Source organism: Dermacentor silvarum, chromosome 8 (genome assembly GCF_013339745.2).
Source record: "Dermacentor silvarum isolate Dsil-2018 chromosome 8, BIME_Dsil_1.4, whole genome shotgun sequence".
Taxonomy (NCBI): domain Eukaryota; kingdom Metazoa; phylum Arthropoda; class Arachnida; order Ixodida; family Ixodidae; genus Dermacentor; species Dermacentor silvarum.
Genome location: NC_051161.1, coordinates 167,630,800 through 167,651,899, shown reverse-complemented (window position 1 = coordinate 167,651,899; position 21,100 = coordinate 167,630,800). Strand labels below are relative to the sequence as shown.

Here is a 21,100-nt window from a genome sequence, read left to right as displayed (position 1 = left end):
CTTGGGAGAGCTTACCTACTGGTTGCCTTAGTGCCCTACCTCCCACTTCAATTGCTGCTTCTGAGACAAACCTAGTTACGGTTTCATTCATTACCTCTATGTTGTCTTTATCTTCAGTTTCTAAAGCTGCATATTTGTTTGCAAGCACCAGCCTGAATTGGTCTGCTTTTACCCTTACTGCCTCTAGGTTGGCCTGTTTCCTCTTGACTAATTTCACTCTCTCTCTCTTCAAATTGAGAGAAATCCTAGACCTCACTAACCTATGGTCACTGCACTTAACCTTACCTAACACTTCTGCATCCTGCACTATGCTTGGATCGGCAGAGAGTATGAAATCTATTTCATTCCTTGTTTCTCCATTAGGGCTTTTCCAGGTCCACTTCCTGTTGTTGCGCTTCCTGAAGAAGGTATTCATTATTCGGAGCCTATTCCTTTCCGCGAATTCTACTAACATCTCTCCTCTTGCATTCCTAGAATCAATGCCGTAGTTGCCAATTGCTTGCTCACCAACCTGCTTTTTCCCCACTTTTGCATTGAAGTCGCCCATGACTAAAGTATACTGAGTTTGCACCTTTCTCATTGCTAGTTCAACATCTTCATAAAACTGTTCTATTTCTTCATCATCGTGACTAGAGGTTGGGGCATAGGCTTGTACTACCTTCATTTTGTACCTCCTATTCAGCTTTATTACGACGACTGCTACCCTCTCATTAACGCTGTAGAATTCATCAATGTTGCCCGCTATGTTGTTATGCACTAGAAATCCTACCCCGGATTCTTTCTTATCTGGAAGACCTCTGTAGCAGAGGACGTGGCCGTTAGTCAGCACTGTGTAAGCCTCAACAGTTCTTCTAACCTCACTAAGGCCAATAATATCCCAGGAAATGCCTGATAATTCTTCAAATAGTCCTGCTAAGCTAGCCTCACTGGAGAGGGTGCGCGTGTTGAACATTGGCGTGGAGAGAGGTGGCCTGGAGCAGAGGTAGAATACCCGGCTTCAAATCTGACAGCAAATCAAGTGATGACAAATAGGCTGCAAAATGTACACTCAAGAATGTCGTCGGTTCGAGGAAAAGGATACAAATCTTTTTTGGTGACCGTACAAAGCCTGTATGATAGATCCTTTTTGACCTGGATCAACCGTGCTGCCCACGGACTAGACTCTTGAATGACACCCTAGCGTAGCATGTCGTTCACTTGGTGAGCGATAACGGTCCTCTCTGTCGATGACACGCGATAAGGTTTTTGTCCAATGGATTGAGCAGACCCGACATTAATTCTGTGACGAGCACGGCAACGTGGAATTGAAGCCTGCTTGTCACCTCACGTGAAATCATCGAAACACGGGAAAACGTGCCTGCGGAACTTGTGTAAGAGTTAGAGGCTTATTTGAAGCAAAAACTTGCTAGCCATTCTTATCTGATCTTCATAAGTGTTTCGATGAATAGGAGAGGTAGCACAGCAAGCACCAGCCTGTGCCTCGTCACTGAGTGTCGTAATGTAACTATGCGTGGTCTTGTCTAATTCGGTGAGCTTCATGCCGCGTGAAACAACACTGCGGACCGAAGAACAGTTTAATGCAAACAAATACGAAGCGTCATTCTTCAGTTACGACAGAACGCGGCACAAGTCACTTACCGGAAACCCCCCACTCCTGAAAAGTCAATCGGCAGAAGACCTCATTGCGGCAGTGCTGTGTACCAGGTATTCCGTTTTGAGAAACTTCTTCACTCAACGAAACGGCTACTTCACAAATATAAAGTGGCAGAAGGCACTCTGTGACACAACGTGACAACGAAACCTAGTACCATAATTCCAAGTAACTTTAACTTTGAGGCCAAGCCAGTCCTGGAAGGCCAAACTCATGACGGAAACGGTGGCACTGGAGTCCACTAATGCGTTTATAGGTATACCATCAAACAACACATGCAATTTGTTCGTCATTATAACAGGCAGAGTAATCTTTGGTGGAGGCGACTGTCGGGTGACCCTACCTCTGTCGGCCGCGCCGATTAGTTTACTTATAGCGGTGGTGATGCAATACTGGGTGCTGGTTCGCCAGCGGTTGTCGTAATTATATATTCGAACTGATGACAAGTCTGTGGTCAGCCACACCTCTGTCTGTCCGCGCACTCAACAGAACAGAGAAATGTGCCCAATGCTGCCACAGCTGTACTAGACGTGTGGTGCGCGACCGACGTTGTTGGTTTGAAGGTGAACCTTGGGACGCTGAAAGTGATAAACGAGATCTTCCAGGTGCTGATCAGTGTTGCCAGGTCCGACGAGGCGGCGTAGCCAAAAGCTAGAAAAGTTGTAGCCCAAATGTAGCCAAACATAAAAAAGCGCAAAAAAATTCGTAGCCAAACATAGCCATTTTTATTTGCAGTTTTATTTGTGTATACTTTTTGACATTCGACTACGGCAATCTTTTTTGTTTGCACAACCCATCGTAACAAAATGTCTGTGCCGCCGTATTGGTTGGCTCTTGACATCAACAACAGTGAAATCATACTTGCACAGAACACTTTTTGGTTGGGCCCGGAAGCTCTTAAGTTCCAGCGAATCGCTGCAGAGAGCGAATCAGTGCTTTTATTTTATGACAGATAGTACTAAGTTATTATTTTTAGTTATATACAGTAATATTAATCTACGAACTCTGCTTTTTAGCTGTCGTGAACCAAAAAATAATGTTCAGCGTCATCGATCTCTCACGTTATCTCTGCCTACGGCGTAGAAGTTCAGCGGTCCAGCGATCTGTGACGGCGACGTTTTCACGGCTTCTTTTTTGATGAGCTAAAACAAGTCTTTCGCGCTATGATATCTCGAGTTATTTGTCTCATCGTCCTATCTTGTTTTCTGCTTTCTTTTTGTTATTGTTTTTCAATTAGCTTGGCCCGGATTAGCGGGGACACACTCTACCTATATAGTGTCATTTTACATCAACCTGGCCGCCATCTTAGGTCTCAGCACGCCAAGAACATGCGTTAAGAAAAGGGACAGGCTGCAGATGCCACTCACTGTCTGAATCAGTGTAAGCGGAGCTTTAAAAGATTACTGTGCAAACCGGCACAGAAGTGTAAAAAGCGCGCAGTCGTTTTCGGCGACGAGCACGTCCCGAACTAACTCGCTCGAAATGGTAAAAGCCACGACGGCTTTTAATTGGTAATGCTGTGAAACCCGGTTACTGTCAAAAAAGCAAACCATGTTGATGGCTAATTACGTTTTAGAATAGGGGCCCCTAATGTTTGGGGCCCCAAAGAGCTTTGCAGGTGTTAGCGTGGGGGCATGCAGGAATGAAGAGTTTTGGAATGGGCGTTTTGCGTTTGCTGATAGCGTGTTGCGTTTGCAGGGTCACTACAGCGTCAAAGAAAAGCTGTTATAAATATTAAAATAAAATATACCATTTTATGATAAGAAAAGCAATTTAGACTTTCGTGTTGTCGCCTTTATTTACAATTTAGAACTTATTCTATTAGCAGCCTGCAACTGCTTTTGGGGTAGCTTTTGGGGCTCCCGCTAAATTGATGAAAAAGTGTGCCCGACGCTAACCCCAAACACAGTTTCCGTCGTGCGCATGCGCAGTGGCTTCGACGCTATTTCTTCGGGGCTTCAGTACGTTTGAGGCCCCTGTTCTTAAACTCTAATAATTGCTGGGGTTTTACGTGCCAAAACCACAATATGATTGGGAGGCATGACGCAGTGGAGGACTCTGGATTAATTTTGGCCCCCTCGGATTCTTTAACATACACCTAAATCTAAGTACACGGGTGCTCCTGCATTTCGCCTTGATCGAAATGCGGCCGCCATGGCCGGGAATCAAACCCGCATCATCGAGCCAGCAGCATGACACCTCACAAGCTAAGCTAACACGGTGGGTGAAGTTCATGTGACGTGGTGCACTGATGTCATTGTGTCGAACATGTTTCGATATTAGCAGAATGAGTATCTGCATCTATGACGTTACGGGCAAACCATGTAGAAGTAAAAGCACCAGAGCCCACCTTTGGCTCTGGGTCTTGTTCCCATTATTTTTTATACGTTCTCGCATACTTGGCCCACTTCCCCACGTTTGGATTCTCCTCTCTGAGGAGGATCCGATCTTACGTCCAACCTATCGAAATGAATCTCGAATCTAAGCACGAAGAAAAATTCATCTAGCAGGAAAAGGAAAATGGCAGTAAAGCTTCGCGCCAGAAACGTGGAGTAGGTCGAAAGCTGTGCCCGGCGCGATACTTCATCCGGAAGACATGGCCATGAACACACTGGAGCGTGTCATGCACCCGTGTTTCCCTTCATTCATGTCGGCGCCACCATCGCCCGACGGCCCCGACCCTATGTTGTTGCTCTCCTTTCCTGAGCATAGCCATGTTGGTACAGTGTACTGTGAAAAACCCACTACTCCCAGGTTCATCCCAATTTCCGGTGACCGGGTGCCTAACGAAACACATTATTCTCACATTCAGTACAAGTGTTCTGTCCGAGACCATAGAGACAGGATACATCAAGATCAAAGTCAGGCCCTACATTCCGAATCCTCTGCGTTGCTTTAAGTGTCAAAGATTTGGCCACAGTTCGCAGAACTGTCGTGGCCGCCTCACCTGTGCGAAATGTGCCCACGAACATGCATCCGAATCCTGCGAAAGCAAACTGCAATGTGTCAACTGCGACGGCGAGCATGCCGCCTACTCGCGGTCCTGCCCGTCGTGGAAAAAAGAAAAACAAATTGTCACAATCAAAGTCAAAGAAAATATATCGTTCAAAGAGGCACGAAGGCGGGTGTCATACCTGCCAAAGAACACCTTTGCCGAAGTGGCGCGTCAGGGGGCAGCGTCGCAACGGCTTCGAGCGGCTGTCCGGCCCACACACAGTGAGTGAGCCCGCAGTGACGCCATCCGCCCCCTCGGCGGCTGCAGCTAGCGCTGCTCCGCCAACTCACAAGAAGGGGCCATCGACCTCCGCGCTGGTGGCCTCCAGGGCCTCGTCCCTCGAGGCGAGGCCTTCTCGTCAAACCAACCGCTCGCAAGAGCGCGTGTCCAGCGCCTCGCAAGAGGCTATGGACACAACAACCAGCCAGACGGCGCCACTTGCGCCTAAGGAGCCGCGAGAATCTCGCGATCGCTCCAAAAAAGAAAAAGCCCGCATCACAGTGCCCAACAAGGGCTCCGTAAGTTAAGTTAGTCTCTTAAACGCACAGCACAAAAAACACTTTCAACATGAATACACAAATAATACATTGGAACGTCGGAGGACTCCTACACAACCTCGATGACGTTAAAGAAATCCTACACAGGTTTAATCCTAAGGTGCTGTGTGCTCAAGAGACACACCTTAAATCTACACAATCAAACTTTCTCCGGCAATACGCCATTTTCAGGAAAGACCGAGCCGACGCTCTTGCGTCGTCCGGTGGTGTAGCAATAGTTGTAGACAAGTCCGTAGCTTGTCAACATGTACCCCTTCAGGCGGCCCTTGAGGCAGTGTCAAATCGGGCAATTCTTTTCAATAAAACGGTGACAGTATCTTCTGTATACATACCCCCAAATTATATCCTCGGAAAAACTGAATTTCATAACCTCATTGACCAGCTTCCCGAACCTTACATACTCGTAGTATTAGTAGTAGTAAACACTTTATTTAGGTCCTGAGAAGCTAGGCAGTGGGGCCTGCTAGCCGTTGGCTAGTCCCATGTCCGAACAGAGAGGCCGTGCCTCTCCGCTCGTTCACGGGCCCTCTGGACAGCCAGGAGTTGGACGTCTTGTCTGGGATCTGTGATGGCCTTCGTCCAGTCTTCTTCTTGGTTAAAATCCTGTAACACAGGGCACTGCCATAGCATGTGATTTAATGAGCAAAATTCAGTGCCACAATCTGGGCAGAATGGATCGATGTCGGGGGAAGTTTGTTCAGAAAGCCCCTAGAGGGGTAGGACCCCGTCTGGAGCATGCGGAGCGAGCTAGATTGTGATCTGTTTAGCTTATTATGGGGGGAGGGAAAACTCTGCCTATCCCCTCTGTAATGTGATGTGATTTCTTGAAAAGTAACTATAGGATCACTGTGGAAGAGCTCTCCCGAACTCACCCGAGACACCATCCCGTCACGGCATATGAAACCTCGCGCACGGTCGTGGGCTATCTCATTGGGGTTCAGGTGACCCGGTAATACGTCTGATCCCATGTGTGCTGGGAACCAGACTATGTGATGAATAGTGTCTGAGGGGGGTCTGCCGTCGAGAATCCTGGCTGCCTGTTTGGCTATCAATCCCGATGCGAACGCTCAAATTGCCGCTCGGGAGTCCATGTAAACTGTAGTGCGTGTTGTATCAAGTAATGCGAGAGCTATAGCAGCCTGCTCCGCCACGTTGACCAATGATGTCTTTAGCGAAGCTGCCGAGAGGAGATCTCCACTGTCATTGACTATAGCTACGGAAAACTTGTCGGAGCTCGTGTGTCGCGCCGCGTCAACAAAGGTCTCCGTTCCGGATAAGTTCTTTAGGAAAGCCCTAGCCCTTGCCAATCTTCGACCTTTATTGTGTTGTGGGTGGAGGTTTCGTGGAGAAGGGTCTACAATAAAGGAATTCATTGTTTGATTATCAAGTTGCGTGGTTTCTCCCTGATTAAAACTAGGACGGAGGCCTGCCGCATCCAACAGTCTTCTGCCTGCTTTGGAGGTCGATAATCTAATAATTTGTGCTGATCTTTGCGCTTCAATTAACTCCGAAGTGGTGTTGTGTACTCCCAACTTCATGAGTTTCTCTGTGCTAGCCGTGATTGGAATACCAAGCACCTTTTTGACACTTTTGCGCGTGAGCATATCTAATTTATCTTTCTCTGTTTTTGTCCAATTGAGGGCCACGACTATGTAAATGACATGGCTCATGAGGAAAGCATGGTGAGCCCTAAGGAGTATATCCTCGCCTATGCCGCCTTTCTTGTTGGACACTCTCATAATTAATCTGAGAATGTTCTCTGTTTTCGTGGTGAGATGAGCTATAGACTTTGCGTTGCAGCCCTTCGAGTCTAATAAAAGCCCTAGAATTTTGATAGTCTACTCTAGGGATGGTATACCCCTCCCTGGTACGAACGCTAATGGGCACCTGATCGAGTGGGGTGAGTCACCTAGCACCTCGTCTAGCCTGTCTGTACAGCAGGAGTTCCGACTTTCCAGGCGATAGTGCAAGTCCCGTACCGTCCAGGAAAGACTCTGTAACGTCTAGAGCCTCCTGTAGAGCTTGTTCGACCATCGCCTCCGATCCTCCGGGACACCAGATTGTAATGTCGTCAGCATATAATGCATGACCAACATTAGCAATTGTTGCAAGGCTTTCTGACAATTTGCGCATTGCTATGTTAAACAGAAGTGGTGAGATAACTGCCTCTTGGGGTGTGCCCCTTCTTCCGAGTGTGAAAGACTCCGACACTGATTGCCTCAACTTTATGACCGCCGTCCTGCTCTCAAGGAAAGATTCAACGAAGGAGAAGAATTTAACTCCTAAGTTCAAGGCCGATATCTCCTTAAGGATGTAGTCATGTGTAATTGTGTCGAAGGCCTTGGATTTACATACTCGTGGGAGATTTTAATGCTCACAACACGTTGTGGGGAGACTCGCTATGCGACGCGAGAGGTCGACTCATCGAAAATTTCCTTCTGACCTCTGGTTCCTGCCTTTTTAATAAGAATAAGCCGACCTACTATAACGCCCAACATGATTCGTACTCATCAATAGATCTAGCAATTGGATCTGCTTCTCTTTGCCTGACCTTGAATGGAATGTCATTAACAATCCTTTTGGAAGTGACCACTTCCCTGTAATTTTAAACTTAATAACGCAGCACGATAACCCTCCCAATATTCCTCGATGGAAATTAGCATCGGCTGACTGGGAGCATTTTAAAGATTTAACTTATTCACCACGAGATTTTATAAACAATTTTACTATCGACGATGCTGTTGCATATTTTACTGCTTTTATTATCAATGCTGCTGAAAAGTGTATCCCACAAACGAATGGTGGCTCACTTAAAAGACGTGTCCCCTGGTGGAACGAAGACTGCAGACAGGCGCGAAATAGACAGAATAAGGCATGGAGCATATTGCGTAGATCGCCAAGTGCAGAAAATCTAATTGAATTTAAACGCATTAAATCACAGGGAAGACGGACACGACGTCAGGCAAAGAGAGAAAGCTGGGTGAGCTTTCTATCGTGTATAAATTCATACACACAGGAGGCAAAAGTGTGGAACGGCTTAAGAAAGCTGAAGGGTCACCAAATTCATCCGTTGCCTCTGGTGAATGACCAAGGGAATACCTTCCAGGATCAGGCAGACTGTCTTGGGGAGCACTTTGAGCGTGTTTCAAGCTCAATCCACTATTCGCAACCCTTTCTTAAATATAAACAGAGAGAATAATGTAAGCCATTCGTACGCAAATGTCGACAGAAGGAACCGCATAACCTTCCTTTCACTATTGCCGAGTTGAGAGCTGCCTTGATCGCATGTAAGAGTTCTGCACCGGGACCCGACAGAGTCATGTATGACATGATTAAGAACGTACACCCTGATAAACAACTGACACTACTCGCACTTTTCAACACTATTTGGGGTGCCGGATACCTTCCGTCCGCATGGAAAGAAGCGACTGTGGTCCCTGTATTGAAGCAAAGTAAAGATCCTTCCTCGGCGGCAAGTTAACGTCCCATAGCTCTCACAAGTTGCGTATGTAAGCTATTTGAAAAAATGGTTAATCGACGACTCATACATTTCCTTGAACTCCACAAAATGCTTGATCCCTATCAGTGTGGCTTTAGAGAAGGGCGATCCACAAATGATCACCTTGTGTGCATTGAAGGAAATATCCGGGACGCATTTGTGCATAAACAGTTTTTCTTATCGGTATTCCTCGATATGGAGAAGGCGTACGACACAACATGGCGTTACGGAATCCTGAGAGACCTGTCGCGAATGGGCATCCATGGCAATATGCTAAGCCTAATAGAAAGCTATTTGTCTAATCGTACCTTCCGTGTCAGAATCGGCAATGTAATCGTTAAGATGAATACACTCCGTGCCTCATTACCACCGGCTATTTTTTATTCCGTCTACGTAGACGACTTACAAATAGGCTTCAAGTCATGTAACCTCGCAGTGTGCGAGAGACAGGTGCAGCAGGGCTTGAACAAGGTGTCCAAGTGGGCAGACGAAAACGGGTTTAAAGTTAACCCCCACAAAAGTTCTTGTGTTCTTTTCACAAGAAAGAGAGGCCTGATCCCAGATCCTTGTGTAGAACTGCATGGACAGCAAATACCTGTGGACAAAGAACACAAGTTTTTAGGCATCATACTTGACTTTAGGCTAACTTTCATTCCCCACATAAAATATCTCAAAGGAAAATGCTTAAAAACAATGAACCTAATGAAGATTTTGTCTCACACAACATGGGGCAGCGACAGGAAATGTTTAATGAATCTTTACAAGAGCCTCATTAGATCGCGACTGGATTATGGCGTTGTAGTATATCACTCTGCTGCCCCAAGCGCGCTAAAGATGCTAGATCCCGTTCACCATTTAGGTAGCCGCCTGGCCACCGGCGCTTTCAGAACAAGCCCTATTGAAAGCCTATATGCAGAATCGAATGAATGGTCACTTCATCTCCAGAGATCATACATCAGCTTCACATACTTCCTCAAAGTTCACTCTAATCATGAACATCCATGTTCTCAAACCGTTAACGATTTGACGTGCACTACACTTTTCCATAATTGACCCTCTGTGAGACGGCCTTTCTCACTGCGTGTGAGAGAACTTATGGAAGAAATTGATGTCCCACTTCTCGAACACCGTCTAATGCCTCCAGGTAAGCTTTTACCACCCTGGGAGGGGCAGGTGATAGAATGTGATATATCCTTTGTGGAGGTCACAAATCACGCTCCTGAACTCGAAATCGCAATACATTTCCGTGAACTCCAATCGAAGTACTGTTGCTCTGAATTCTACACCGACGCGTCAAAGTCCCATGCTGGCGTATCTTACGCGGCTGTCGGTCCATCTTTCTCTGAATCAGACGTATTGAACCCTTATACAAGTATCTTCACTGCAGAAGCCTATGCAGTACTGTCTGCGGTTAGGCACATTAAGAAATTGAAACTACATAAGGCAATAATATTCACGGACTCCTTAAGTGTCGTAAAGGCACTAATGTCTTCAAGGAAACACAAAAATCCTGTTTTCATTGAACTTTATTCATATTTGTGCAATATTTACTCATCTGGTAGACATGTGACAATATGCTGGGTTCCTGGTCATAGATCCATCGAAGTTAATGTGCTTGCAGACCAAATGGCCATATCAATTACATCTGAAGCTACCAATCTTAGCAGTACTATTCCCGCCACAGATCTCAAGCCTTTTTTGCGAACGAAACTGCGAAACAACTGGCAACGCATGTGGGAGAGTGAAACAAATAATAAACTCCACCTGATTAAGCCACAGTTAGGTTTCTGGCTCTGTACAACTAAAACACGACGAACTGATGTCCTATTCTGCCGTCTCAGAATAGAACACACATATCGCACTCACAATTTTCTGTTGACTGGTAACGAGCCTCCAACATGTGGCCGATGTGGTCAGAGGCTGACCGTCCTCCATGTCGTCTTGGAGTGCCGGGAAGCCGAAACAGAGAGAAGGAAACATTTTCCTCTTGCATACCGCTAACCATATCCCTCTCCATCCCAGTATGTTTCTTGGCAAAGATCCACTTTTTAATACCAAAGCAGTCCTAGGTTTTTTGAATGATGTGGTACTACATGTGATTAGCCCTAGATATTCGTAGCACATCCTCCCGCCATAGGATGCTGTTGCGATAGTGCTCAGTATAGCACATGCCTCCAGGCCTTTATGTTCAAGGGCTCTGTTGAGGCAATAGTGCTTCATGGCAATTTTCGCATCGGGCATACTTTGCAAATAGTAACATTTATTTGCAATGCATATTTCATGCTCATAGCACACGCCATCAATCATTTCCATAATCTTATTACCTGTAGATTTTATGCACTTTACAGTGACTATTTTAGGCCCCCTTACAGCCACGTCATATCCACCACTCGTAATTGATCGCTTCAATTCATACTCATTAACACTGGCCTGGCGCTCTATGGCCATTATTGGCCCTTGCGCCATTAAACCCCACATATCATCATCTTACTCCGTATAGCTCTCTACTAATTTGCTATCGCTATTGATGCTTCGCCTTTCGGGTGAACTGGGACAATTGTTTTTGCTATTGCCGGACGCGACCGTCGAAAGGTGAGCCCTTAACAGCTTCGCTGTAAAACAGTTAACCCTGCATGCTGTATTGGGCGCACGTTAAACAACCCCAAACTATTGACCAAGGTTGACGTCAGAGGTTCATCGAATGGCGGCGCGTACCTGGTTTCCCAGATACCCATGCAGTGACCCAAGTTGGCGTAAAAAAGGTTCGTTGCAGTGACACATATTCCGTGCCACATATTCAGTGACCAAGGTTGAAGTGAGACGTTCATTGAACAGCGCGTCACGCCCATCGTCACATACCCAGATTGGCCCGGTGGTTGATTTCGAACGCGGTTCTCTAAGCACAGTAGTTGAAGGAACCCATTAGACCATGGACTAGTCAATGCTCCAAGTTAGCATGAGAGGTAACGTACGCACGGATAAACTCACAAATGAATCGCTAACTTAGCGAACCTATCAATGAATGCTAATCTCATTGAAAGTGTGTGAAAGAAACCTGTTGATTATTAATCGTATCTGTCAGATGATTTTCTCAAACTTGACCAAATACTCATGTGATAAATAAGTCGCTTTTAGTTTTGGTTCACCACAATTCTCGTTTTTAATAACACCGCAGAGCATCGTATTTTGTCAGGAAAATCGAGGTGGCATGCACTAGCAAGTTGTAAAGCAAGGATTTTCAAGTTGGCACTTTGTTGCGGTTTGTTCACATTTCTGGTTTTGTTTGATTATTAGAAATGCGCGTAGAGATAAAATTGCCCGATGCATGAGAACTTTTTGCCGACGATTGCTAGCCTTCAGTGACAATGACCATCTCAGTAAGTTTTGTGATAGATACATCCATATCTAAGGTACAGGATACCTAAACTGGTGTATCGAAAATACATATCGGTACGCATCTTTTAAAGTATATTGTGATTTAGTTACAATATACCCGAAGAATATCGTAAGATAGTATGTAAGACAATGCAGTAGAGTGTAAACTGGGCGAGCTGGTTGGTGTTCATTTTAACGGCACCGCATATGGGACGGCGACACGAAGAATAGAAACACATAGGAAAAGCGCTGAACATTTGTTCGTTAGCACTTGTTCTGTTTGTTTCCATTCTGTACCACCATTGGCACTACCGCTATGAGTAAGATATATTCAATACTGCTCGTCTCCGCTCCGGTATAATAGGTGATGCAGAGTGCCTGGCTAATTACCCAAGTACTGTCTTGCAGTAGGTTTGATCTCGCGGATCACGGCGGCAGTTCCCGCAGTACGTGACTCTATTCATAACTTCATAGTCTCGCAGCCTGTAAATTCTGGTAGCACACGTTTTTTTTTTCCTTCTTTGAGCGCAATTTTTATAGTTACTTGTAACAGATACTGCAATTTCGCCTTTCCAAAGTAATTATTTAAAGAGCTCAGTTGACGATCCATAGGTTACCCGTCGTGGTGGTGGCTAAGGGCGTTGCGCCGCTTCAGCCCGAAGGCGCAGCATCAAACTCGGTCCCGTTTTGATAGGGACGAAATACTACAAAAACGCCCGTGCAAGGGGTGCGCGTTCAAGAGCAGCTGGACGAAATTAAGTTGGAGTCCCCCATTATGGCGTGCCTCATAATCGTATCGTGGTTCTGCCACGTAAAACTCCTAAATGAACTTTTACGTAACATCTGCATGATCAATCAATCTTTAGCTTTCTGATGGGAAGGCTTCAGTCATTGAAAGTTTGTATATTTTGCGTCATTTTAGGGTTGCACAAATAAGGCGAAAAAACACGTAGCCGTGTCTATCCGGCAAAATGTGCAGTAAAGTTGCAGTTACATTTTTGCGCTGCGATAAGGATGTTTAGGGCAAATGGTCTAATGCAGCGCCAATGCATCTTGTGGCACATCTTCTGAACGAACATTTCAATGCTGCTCACAGCTCTTCCCATAACTTAAATAAACCTGTAATTGCCCAACTTCAATTGCAGCTGAAGCATGCTCCTTAAAGTGAAGTTTTAAGATTGACATAAAGTATTTGTTAATTAGGCAGTCAATATACTAGTACTAATTTTAGTACAGGTAATTACCGCCGGATCTATCAGTCCCCTCGTGAATAGGAAATGCGTCTTCGTATTGTTGCAGTGTGCTCTTGGCTCAAAACAATAGGCACTGGCAGAAAGAACAAGTACGCGTCTGGTATATGCTTTGCGTAGTTATCGCTGTGTTATGCTATAAGCCTACCAAAATAATTACCTGGGCCATAAACAATCTTGCTGCGAATGTTTTTTTTTTTCAATCAGGTTTGATTTATCTGTGCGCAGCGAATGCCAAGACGAATGGGCGGCGGCGATGGATCCGTTTCTTACCATCCCTGTGACCAGTAAGAGCACCAATATCACGTACAAGAACGTGCGCTGCGCCGTCTGTAACCGCGATTTCAACGTGAAGATGTGGACCGCCTTTCTGCGCTCTCTCAGCCAGGTCAATGGCGCGGCTTGTTCGCCCTCCAAGACCCATGACCCGTCGCAGTGCCCCGTCTTCCTGGGCTGCCCGGAGTTCATGCATGGCAAGAGGCCTGAGCAGTACTTTCGCGTCTGCCGCTCCGACCTGGTTTCCGACTGCCCGGCAGACTTCCGCGACCGCAACTCGCGACTTCGCGACGGCTGCCACACATACTTCGCCCCTGTACTAGATAGACTCACGGGCGTCAACTACAAGAATGCCTACTGCGCTCTCTGCTATGGCGTTGGAGCAGGAGACCTTGCTTGTGTCGAGGACGACAGTACGGTTGAATATCCATGGACAGAGTGGGATGAAGACCGGGAAGACATTATCCCCCACGCTGACGTTCTCCCCTCGTACTCGCTTCTCATCGACGTTGACTTCGCAAGAGGCGGAATCAAGGTGGGCCTTCAAGATCGCTGCGCACCGAACCAGGCGTATGACCCGTGGAAGCAGACCTGTCGCAATCTTGTGTGCGGAAAGCTCTACCAACTGCGCGACGGCCTGTGCGTCGCCGGCGCACTCAAGGCCGCCTACGGTTCGTCCGCGTTGCCTCGCGCGCTTCTCGCGTCTAATTGCAGCAAAGTGGCGCTGGACACAGACGAGTTCACGCTCTGGGAGAACCACACCGCCACCCTTCGAGGCGACGCCGGCAGCGGTGAGCTCTTGGTGCCCGGCGAATACGAGCTGCGGTCCGATGGTGCTATTCTGGTATGTGCCGACTCCAGCTTCCAGGGTACTGCACGAAGGATGTCGGTGTACAAGTTTCGCGACACCGAGGGTTACATTACGCTCGCTGGCAGCCTGATATCCCTGGCATGCCTTCTCATCAAGATGGCGCTCCAGATTCGCGCGCCTGGCCCACGAAAGCTGCCCGACAAGTTGATCAGCATGCTTTCCCTTTCCATCTTCGCCGCACAGCTGCTCTTCCTCTTCGTCATGGTGGCTGCCCGGTACCAGGCACTGTGTGTACTCATTGGCGTGCTTGTGCACTACTTCTTTCTGGCTAGGTAAGTGCAACTGTTGCCGTACTAAGCTTTCGCAAGAGCACGTGTTTCAGTGCGCACTAGTACAGTGGCCAGACGTGAGGAACAAAATATTCTTGCCTTCAGCATACAACTACCGCAGTTCTACTAGCCCTCAGTCTCCTGTTTGCTTATAGTGCTTTATGTAGAAGCTTATCTTATGAGGAGCTGGCAGTTTGTACATAATGTGCCTCCCCATATCATAGGAGGGCCCCAGGCAATCAGGAAGGCCGATTAAGTATTGAATGAAGTGACACACCAGCAAAGGGCAGAATTGGGCCACAAGGAGCCCAAGGAAATACGCACAAAGGATAAGAACACAGACGGTAAAATTTGTTAAATAAACATACAGGGTGGTCGCAAGCAGGAAATACGGTTGGAAGTTCCAACGCAGCTCAATGACGAAGCTATTAGCGTTTAATATTGACCGAAACACATCTACGAGATTAGGAGCAGCCGCTTGTTATTCGCAATTTTGTATGTGAGAGCTGCAACAGAATGACTGGGGCAAGGAAAGGCCGAGGCCTAGGCATACTAATTAGGCGAGGTGTGAAGTGCCAAAGGGCCAAAGGTAACGAGAATTTGTGGATTAGCGGCACATGGGATGGCAAAAACAAGTGGCCTGGAGGAGCTTACCTATAGACAGGTAGTGATAGCAGAGAAAAAAAAGTAAGAATTCATTGATTGCATAATAAGCGATTTCATGAGTTCATGAAATCGGGCCAGGTGATATCAGGAGGAGATATGAATACACACATGGAGGATTTAGATGGATATACTGATTACAACGGTTCTCTAGTGATGTTTGCGATTTTTTTCGTCTGTATTTTTTTAAAGAAACCAAACATAATCGTGGGGCTAAGCCCACACCACCTGTAGGTACAACAGGCATACATCCAACGAAAAAAAAATGAATTCGATGAAACGAACCCTATGGTAGTTAACAAGGAGAATAAGTGTCAGGAACAGGTAACGTGACAATGCGGAAACAAGCAGTCATGTACCGATAACGCTTTAGTCACAGAGGTCGTGGTATCGAACCTCGGCCATGGCGGCCGCATTTCGATGGGGTCTAAGCGCAGAAAACACCCATCTACTTAGAGTTAGGTGCACGTTAAAGAACCCCAGGTGGTCCAAGTTAATCCTGAGTCCCGCACAACGGTGTACCTCATACTCAGATGGTGGTTTTGGCACGTAATACACCATGATTCAATTCTTTAGCCTCATAAATCATCTACGAACGAATAGATGAAATGATGATGGATGAACATGGAAAAGATAGTCTGAATAGTGATCATAAACGTCTATACGTAAAATATGTAAACCGAACAAATAGCACCAGAATGCCTAAAAATGAAAAACGCTAATAACACAGATCTAAAAAAACTAAGACGGAGGCGTTTCGTACAAAGGTCTGGGAATACAATCAACTAGTAGACGTCATGGAGGAGGAGATAAGAGACACGGCAAGAAAACTGTTGGGTCCGAAAGAGGAATCCACGTAAATGGTGCAGTAAGGAAATACCGCAAGCTATAACAGAGCGTAAGCGTGCGTCTAAGTATCATCTAGAAGTCTCAAAGTCGGCATTACACGAAAACGTGCTCCTTAGTTGGAACAAATACCGAGAAAGAAGAGGCTGGTGAGTGAGCTCGTGCAAGAGAAAATTAAATGCACAATTAAAGGTTGAGTGCACAACATTCACAAAAGAAGCAAAGGCGCACCAAAAGTGTTCTGGAACCACGTAAGAGCACTCGAATCCGAGCTCCGACTAAAAAGTCCCAAACGGCTATGAGGGGTGAAGACGGCAACATCTTCGAAGGAGACGTTGCGCTGATGTACATCAGATACGTTATTAGGGGCCGGAAGACAGCGTAGTTCAGACTAAGAGATCCAGCAACAGCTAAGAAGCCTGAGTGATCAAAATTTAGCATACAAAATGTTCCTAATCACATGGCCGTAGGACTCAATGAAATCCCAATGCAGCTCATCAAAAACCTCAGTCTAAAGAGCAAGGCATTGCTCACTGATGCCATAGAGCAAATGATTAAAACGAAGGAAAACCCGTTTGGATGGCGCAAAAGCAAAATGAACGTGACCTACGAAGGCAGTGGTCATAAGGATAAGACGAGCTCGTACAGGCCAGTGACAGTAACGCTGGTGACAATAGAATGTAAATGCAAGCCATAAAATTAGACCTGTCTAAATGGGTGGAGAAAAACGATGCACTGGGGGAACTACAGAAGGGGTTCAAGCTAGGCAGACGCTTAGAGGATAATACGTTTGTACTAACTCGGTGCATAGAGATATCAGTAGCTTAGAACAGACCTTTATCGATGACATTTCTAGATAGTAAAGGAGCCTATGACAGCGTAAACAGGGAATTGTTATGATTTTGTTACGGGGATAACGTTTATTTAGGGAGTATTGCTATATACAAGGTTTGGACAAGCACCGGCGACGGATGCAAGGCTATCGCACGCCTCTGGTCACTTCACTGTCTCGTGGCACAACCCCCCCCCCCCCCCCCGGGGCGCGAGCGCCGACCCGGTGCTTGCTACGACGGACCAGAGGGTCCAGTTACGTACGGCTTAAATCTCGCAACGTTCACGATGGCAGAGGGTGGGGCATAGACGGCGCTGTCGCGGTGACTGGCTTGATCTCATACGTAACGTCGGTGACTTGACGTAGCACCCTGTAAGGACCATCGTGGCGGGACAATAGCTTTTCGGAGACACCGATGCGGCGGGACGGAGACCACAGTAGCATGAGGGCGCCTGGGGAGTAAGAAACGTCTCTGTGGCGACTATCATACAGGGCTTTTGGGGAATCCTGAGACACTGTGAGCCGTTCACGAGCGATCTGGCGAGCAGTGTCGGCGCGCGCTATGGCGTCGCGAACATACGTGGTGGTTCAGCTGTCAGGAAGTAAAGTATCGAGAAGCAGAGAAGGTTCGCGTCCATACAGGAGATAAAACGGGGAGTAACCAGTGGTGTCATGTCGGGACGAGTTGTAGGTATGGCAAAGTAGCGTCCCAAAGTAACGTACGGCAAAGTAGCGTCCCAATCGCCGTGATTGGCGGAGACGTACATTGAAAGCATATTGGTTAGAGTTCGGTTCAGGCGCTCTGTGAGTCCATTCGTTTGCGGGTGATAAGCAGTTGTGAGCTTGTGGTGGGTAGAGCAGGAACGAAGGATGTCAGCGATGACGCGAGACAAAAGTATCGGCCTTGATCGGTCAGAAGCTGTCGAGGAGCACCATGATGCAGGATGATGTCATGAAGGAGAAAGTCGGCGATATCCGTAGCGCAGCTGGTTGGGAGAACACGAGTAACGGCGTATCGCGTCGCGTAGTCGGTCGCAACAGCGACCCACTTGTTGCCTGATGTCGAGGTTGGAAAGGGGCCAAGAAGGTCGAGCCCAACACGAAAGAACGATTCGGCAGGAATGTCTATAGGATGAAGCAGACCGGCAGGTAACATAGCTGGCCTCTTGCGACGCTGGCATTTGTCGCAGCTAGCGACATATCGTTGGACGGAGCGATAGATACCAGGCCAGAAGAAACGGCGGCTGACGCTGATCATAAGTGCGGGTGACACCAAGGTGACCAGCAGTGGTCTCATCGGGAAGCTGGCGAAGGACATCTGACTGCAGATGGGCAGGCACGACAAGGAGGGGTTCAGGGCCCTCAGGATGCATATTATGGCGGTATAAACTATAAAACTCGTAAGTCTTTAGCCGAACAAGGTATAGAAAAATGCTTCACGGCGCGAACTTTTTCAGGATCGGGCTGGACACCTGTCGCGTTGACGAGATGGCCAAGTACGGTTATGTCGCGGCGTCCGAAACGGCATTTTGAGGCATTGAGTTGGAGAGGCGCTGAAGATGGCTGTCAAATGTTGGCGAAAAAACAATGACATCCTCAAGATAGCACAAGCAGCTCGACCTTTTCACGACACGAAGAAGCGCATCCATCATGCGCTCGCATGTGGCCGGCGCATTGCAAAGGCCGAGAGGCATCACTTTAAAGAGATAGAGGCCATCGGGAGTTACGAATGCAGTTTTTTCGCGGTCCAGTGGGTCAACAGCAATCTGCCAATAACCTGAGCAAACGTCAATAGACGAGAAATATTGGGCACCGTGAAGACAGTCGAGTGCGTCATCGATACGGGGCAAGGGATAGACGACCTTTTTCGTGATCTCGCTGAGGTGTCGATAATCAACGCAATATCGCCAGGTGTTGTCCTTTTTGTTGACCAGCAGAACAGGAGCGTCCCAAGGACTCGAGGACGGTTCGATGATGTTCTTGGCCTAGCATTTGATCGACTTCCTTTTGGATTATGGTGCGTTCCGCAGCGGAAACGCGATAAGGGCGCCGGTGAACCGGTTGAGCATCACCGGTGTAGATGGAGTGCTGAACAACTGTTGTCTAGCCTAAAGGGCGATTTTAGAGATCAAAGATATCGGAATACGACAGCAAGACCCGGCGATGATCTTCTGCTTGCGTATGCGGGAGGTCGGCTGATATCATTTTCTCGAAATTGGCACATAGCGACGAGGCGGCTGTGAGAGAGCCGCAAACAGTTAGAGGGCCGTCGACGGCTAACACAAAAATGGCGCATTCCTGCAACGACGACACGGTGGCAAGCGCGATACCAGCAGGTAGCATGTGGGTAGAAAGACCAAAGTTCAAAAGCGGCAGGCAGGTTTTGTTGTCGCGTACGGTAACCACAGTGTGCGGGAGAACGACAGAGTGCATCGGGACCACGTCGAGAATTGGGGAAATAACGTATTCACCATCGCACACAGAAGGAGAGGGACTTAATGGGGACGTACGTGGAGGAGCGTTCCGCAGCGGAAACGCGATAAGGGCGCCGGTGAACCGGACGTACGTGGAGGCTTGCGGTGGCAGATGGAGGAGCTCGACAGAACATAAGCGGCTGGGAGTGTCCGATAGTACGAGGGCGTCAAAAGGGAGTTCCAGTTGAAGGGCACCTTTGGAGAAGTCGATAAGGGCTGAGTGCTTCGAGAGAAAGTATAGGCCGATGATCACGTCGTGGGGACACTGCGCAAGCATGGCAAACAAACCATTGGTATGGCGGCCAGCAATGCACACTCGGGCGGTGCACATACCAAGGACGGCAGATGAGCTGCCATCAGCCACCCGTACTGTGCTCTGAATTGCGGGCGTAATCACAATGCGGAGCTGAGTACGGAGAGCAGCGCTCATTATTGAAATCTGCGCTCCAGTGTCTATGAGGGCCGTAACGGTGACGTCGTCCACTTGAATGTCCAGAAGGTTTCGGCGCGTAGGTACAGTCAACAGAGGATTTGTATATCGGGTCACTGATGCAGCGTCACCTCCGGGAGCTGCACGGCTTAGTTTTCGGGAGCGTAGGTGCCAGGCCGTGCAGGGGACGATGATCGGTATGATCGCGGCGATCGAGATCGACGGCCTTGTGGGGACGGTGAGCGGCTAAACCTGGAGTGTGGAATGGCGGCATCGGAAGCATGTGGATCAGAGCGAGGGGAAAACCGTTGAATGTTGCCTCCAGGACGACGCCAAGATCCAGTGCTCCAGTTTGAAGGCGACGACTAGCTACTGCTGCAGTGACGGGCAATGTGTCCAACGCGAGAGCAGTAGAAACATATGGGTCTGTCGTCTGCCGTCCTCCAGTCAGCCGGGTTTCTGTAGCGCGAAGGGTAGAGCTGGTTCTGGGTGATATTTGCAGGGGTACGTTCGGATGTACGGACTGGAACAAACGGCCTATGATAATCCCATGTACGCGAATTCCAGGCGGACGACTGCTTGTACGAGTGACACGATGGGCAGGTTGGCTGAGTGAACGTCTGGAAGAACGACCGTAGGAGCTAGAGCTTCGACTTCGCGGCGGACAATACGCGTTACATCTTCTGATGCTGTAGCCGGTACAGGCGTCGGTGGGTCCTCGCATGATGATGTGGCGGCGGTGTTAGGTAGCCGAAGGAACTGGCGGGTGATGCGGCGACTCTTCGCTTGTTCAAAGCGCTGGCATTCCTTAACTATGGCGTCGACCGTCGTACAGTCCTATACACCAGTAGATTAAACGCGTCGTCGGCTATTCCTTTCAAAATATGCGATATCTTGTCATCTTCGGCCATTTTTGCGTCACCTTTTCGACAAAGGCCCAGTACGTCCTGTTTGTACGAAATGTACGATTCAGTGGTCGTCTGAATACGAGATCCCAACTCCTTTTTAGCGGACTGCTGTCGGCCAAATGATCTGCTGAACAACTCACGCAGCTTCGCCTTGCAAGCGTCCCAACTTGTAAGATCTTCATGCGTCCGGTACCACACGCGTGC

General features: G+C 47.8%; 1 protein-coding gene across 1 annotated transcript in view; it reads left to right on the top strand.

Moving 5' to 3' along the window:
- The window catches only part of LOC119462570 (uncharacterized), a 76,428-nt gene that overhangs the window by 33,715 nt on the left and 21,613 nt on the right, over positions 1-21,100 (top strand). The window contains exon 2 of the mRNA XM_037723907.2: positions 13,556-14,746. Within this exon, the coding sequence (XP_037579835.2) occupies positions 13,556-14,746 (1,191 nt within the window). The remainder of the gene's footprint in view (positions 1-13,555; positions 14,747-21,100) is intronic.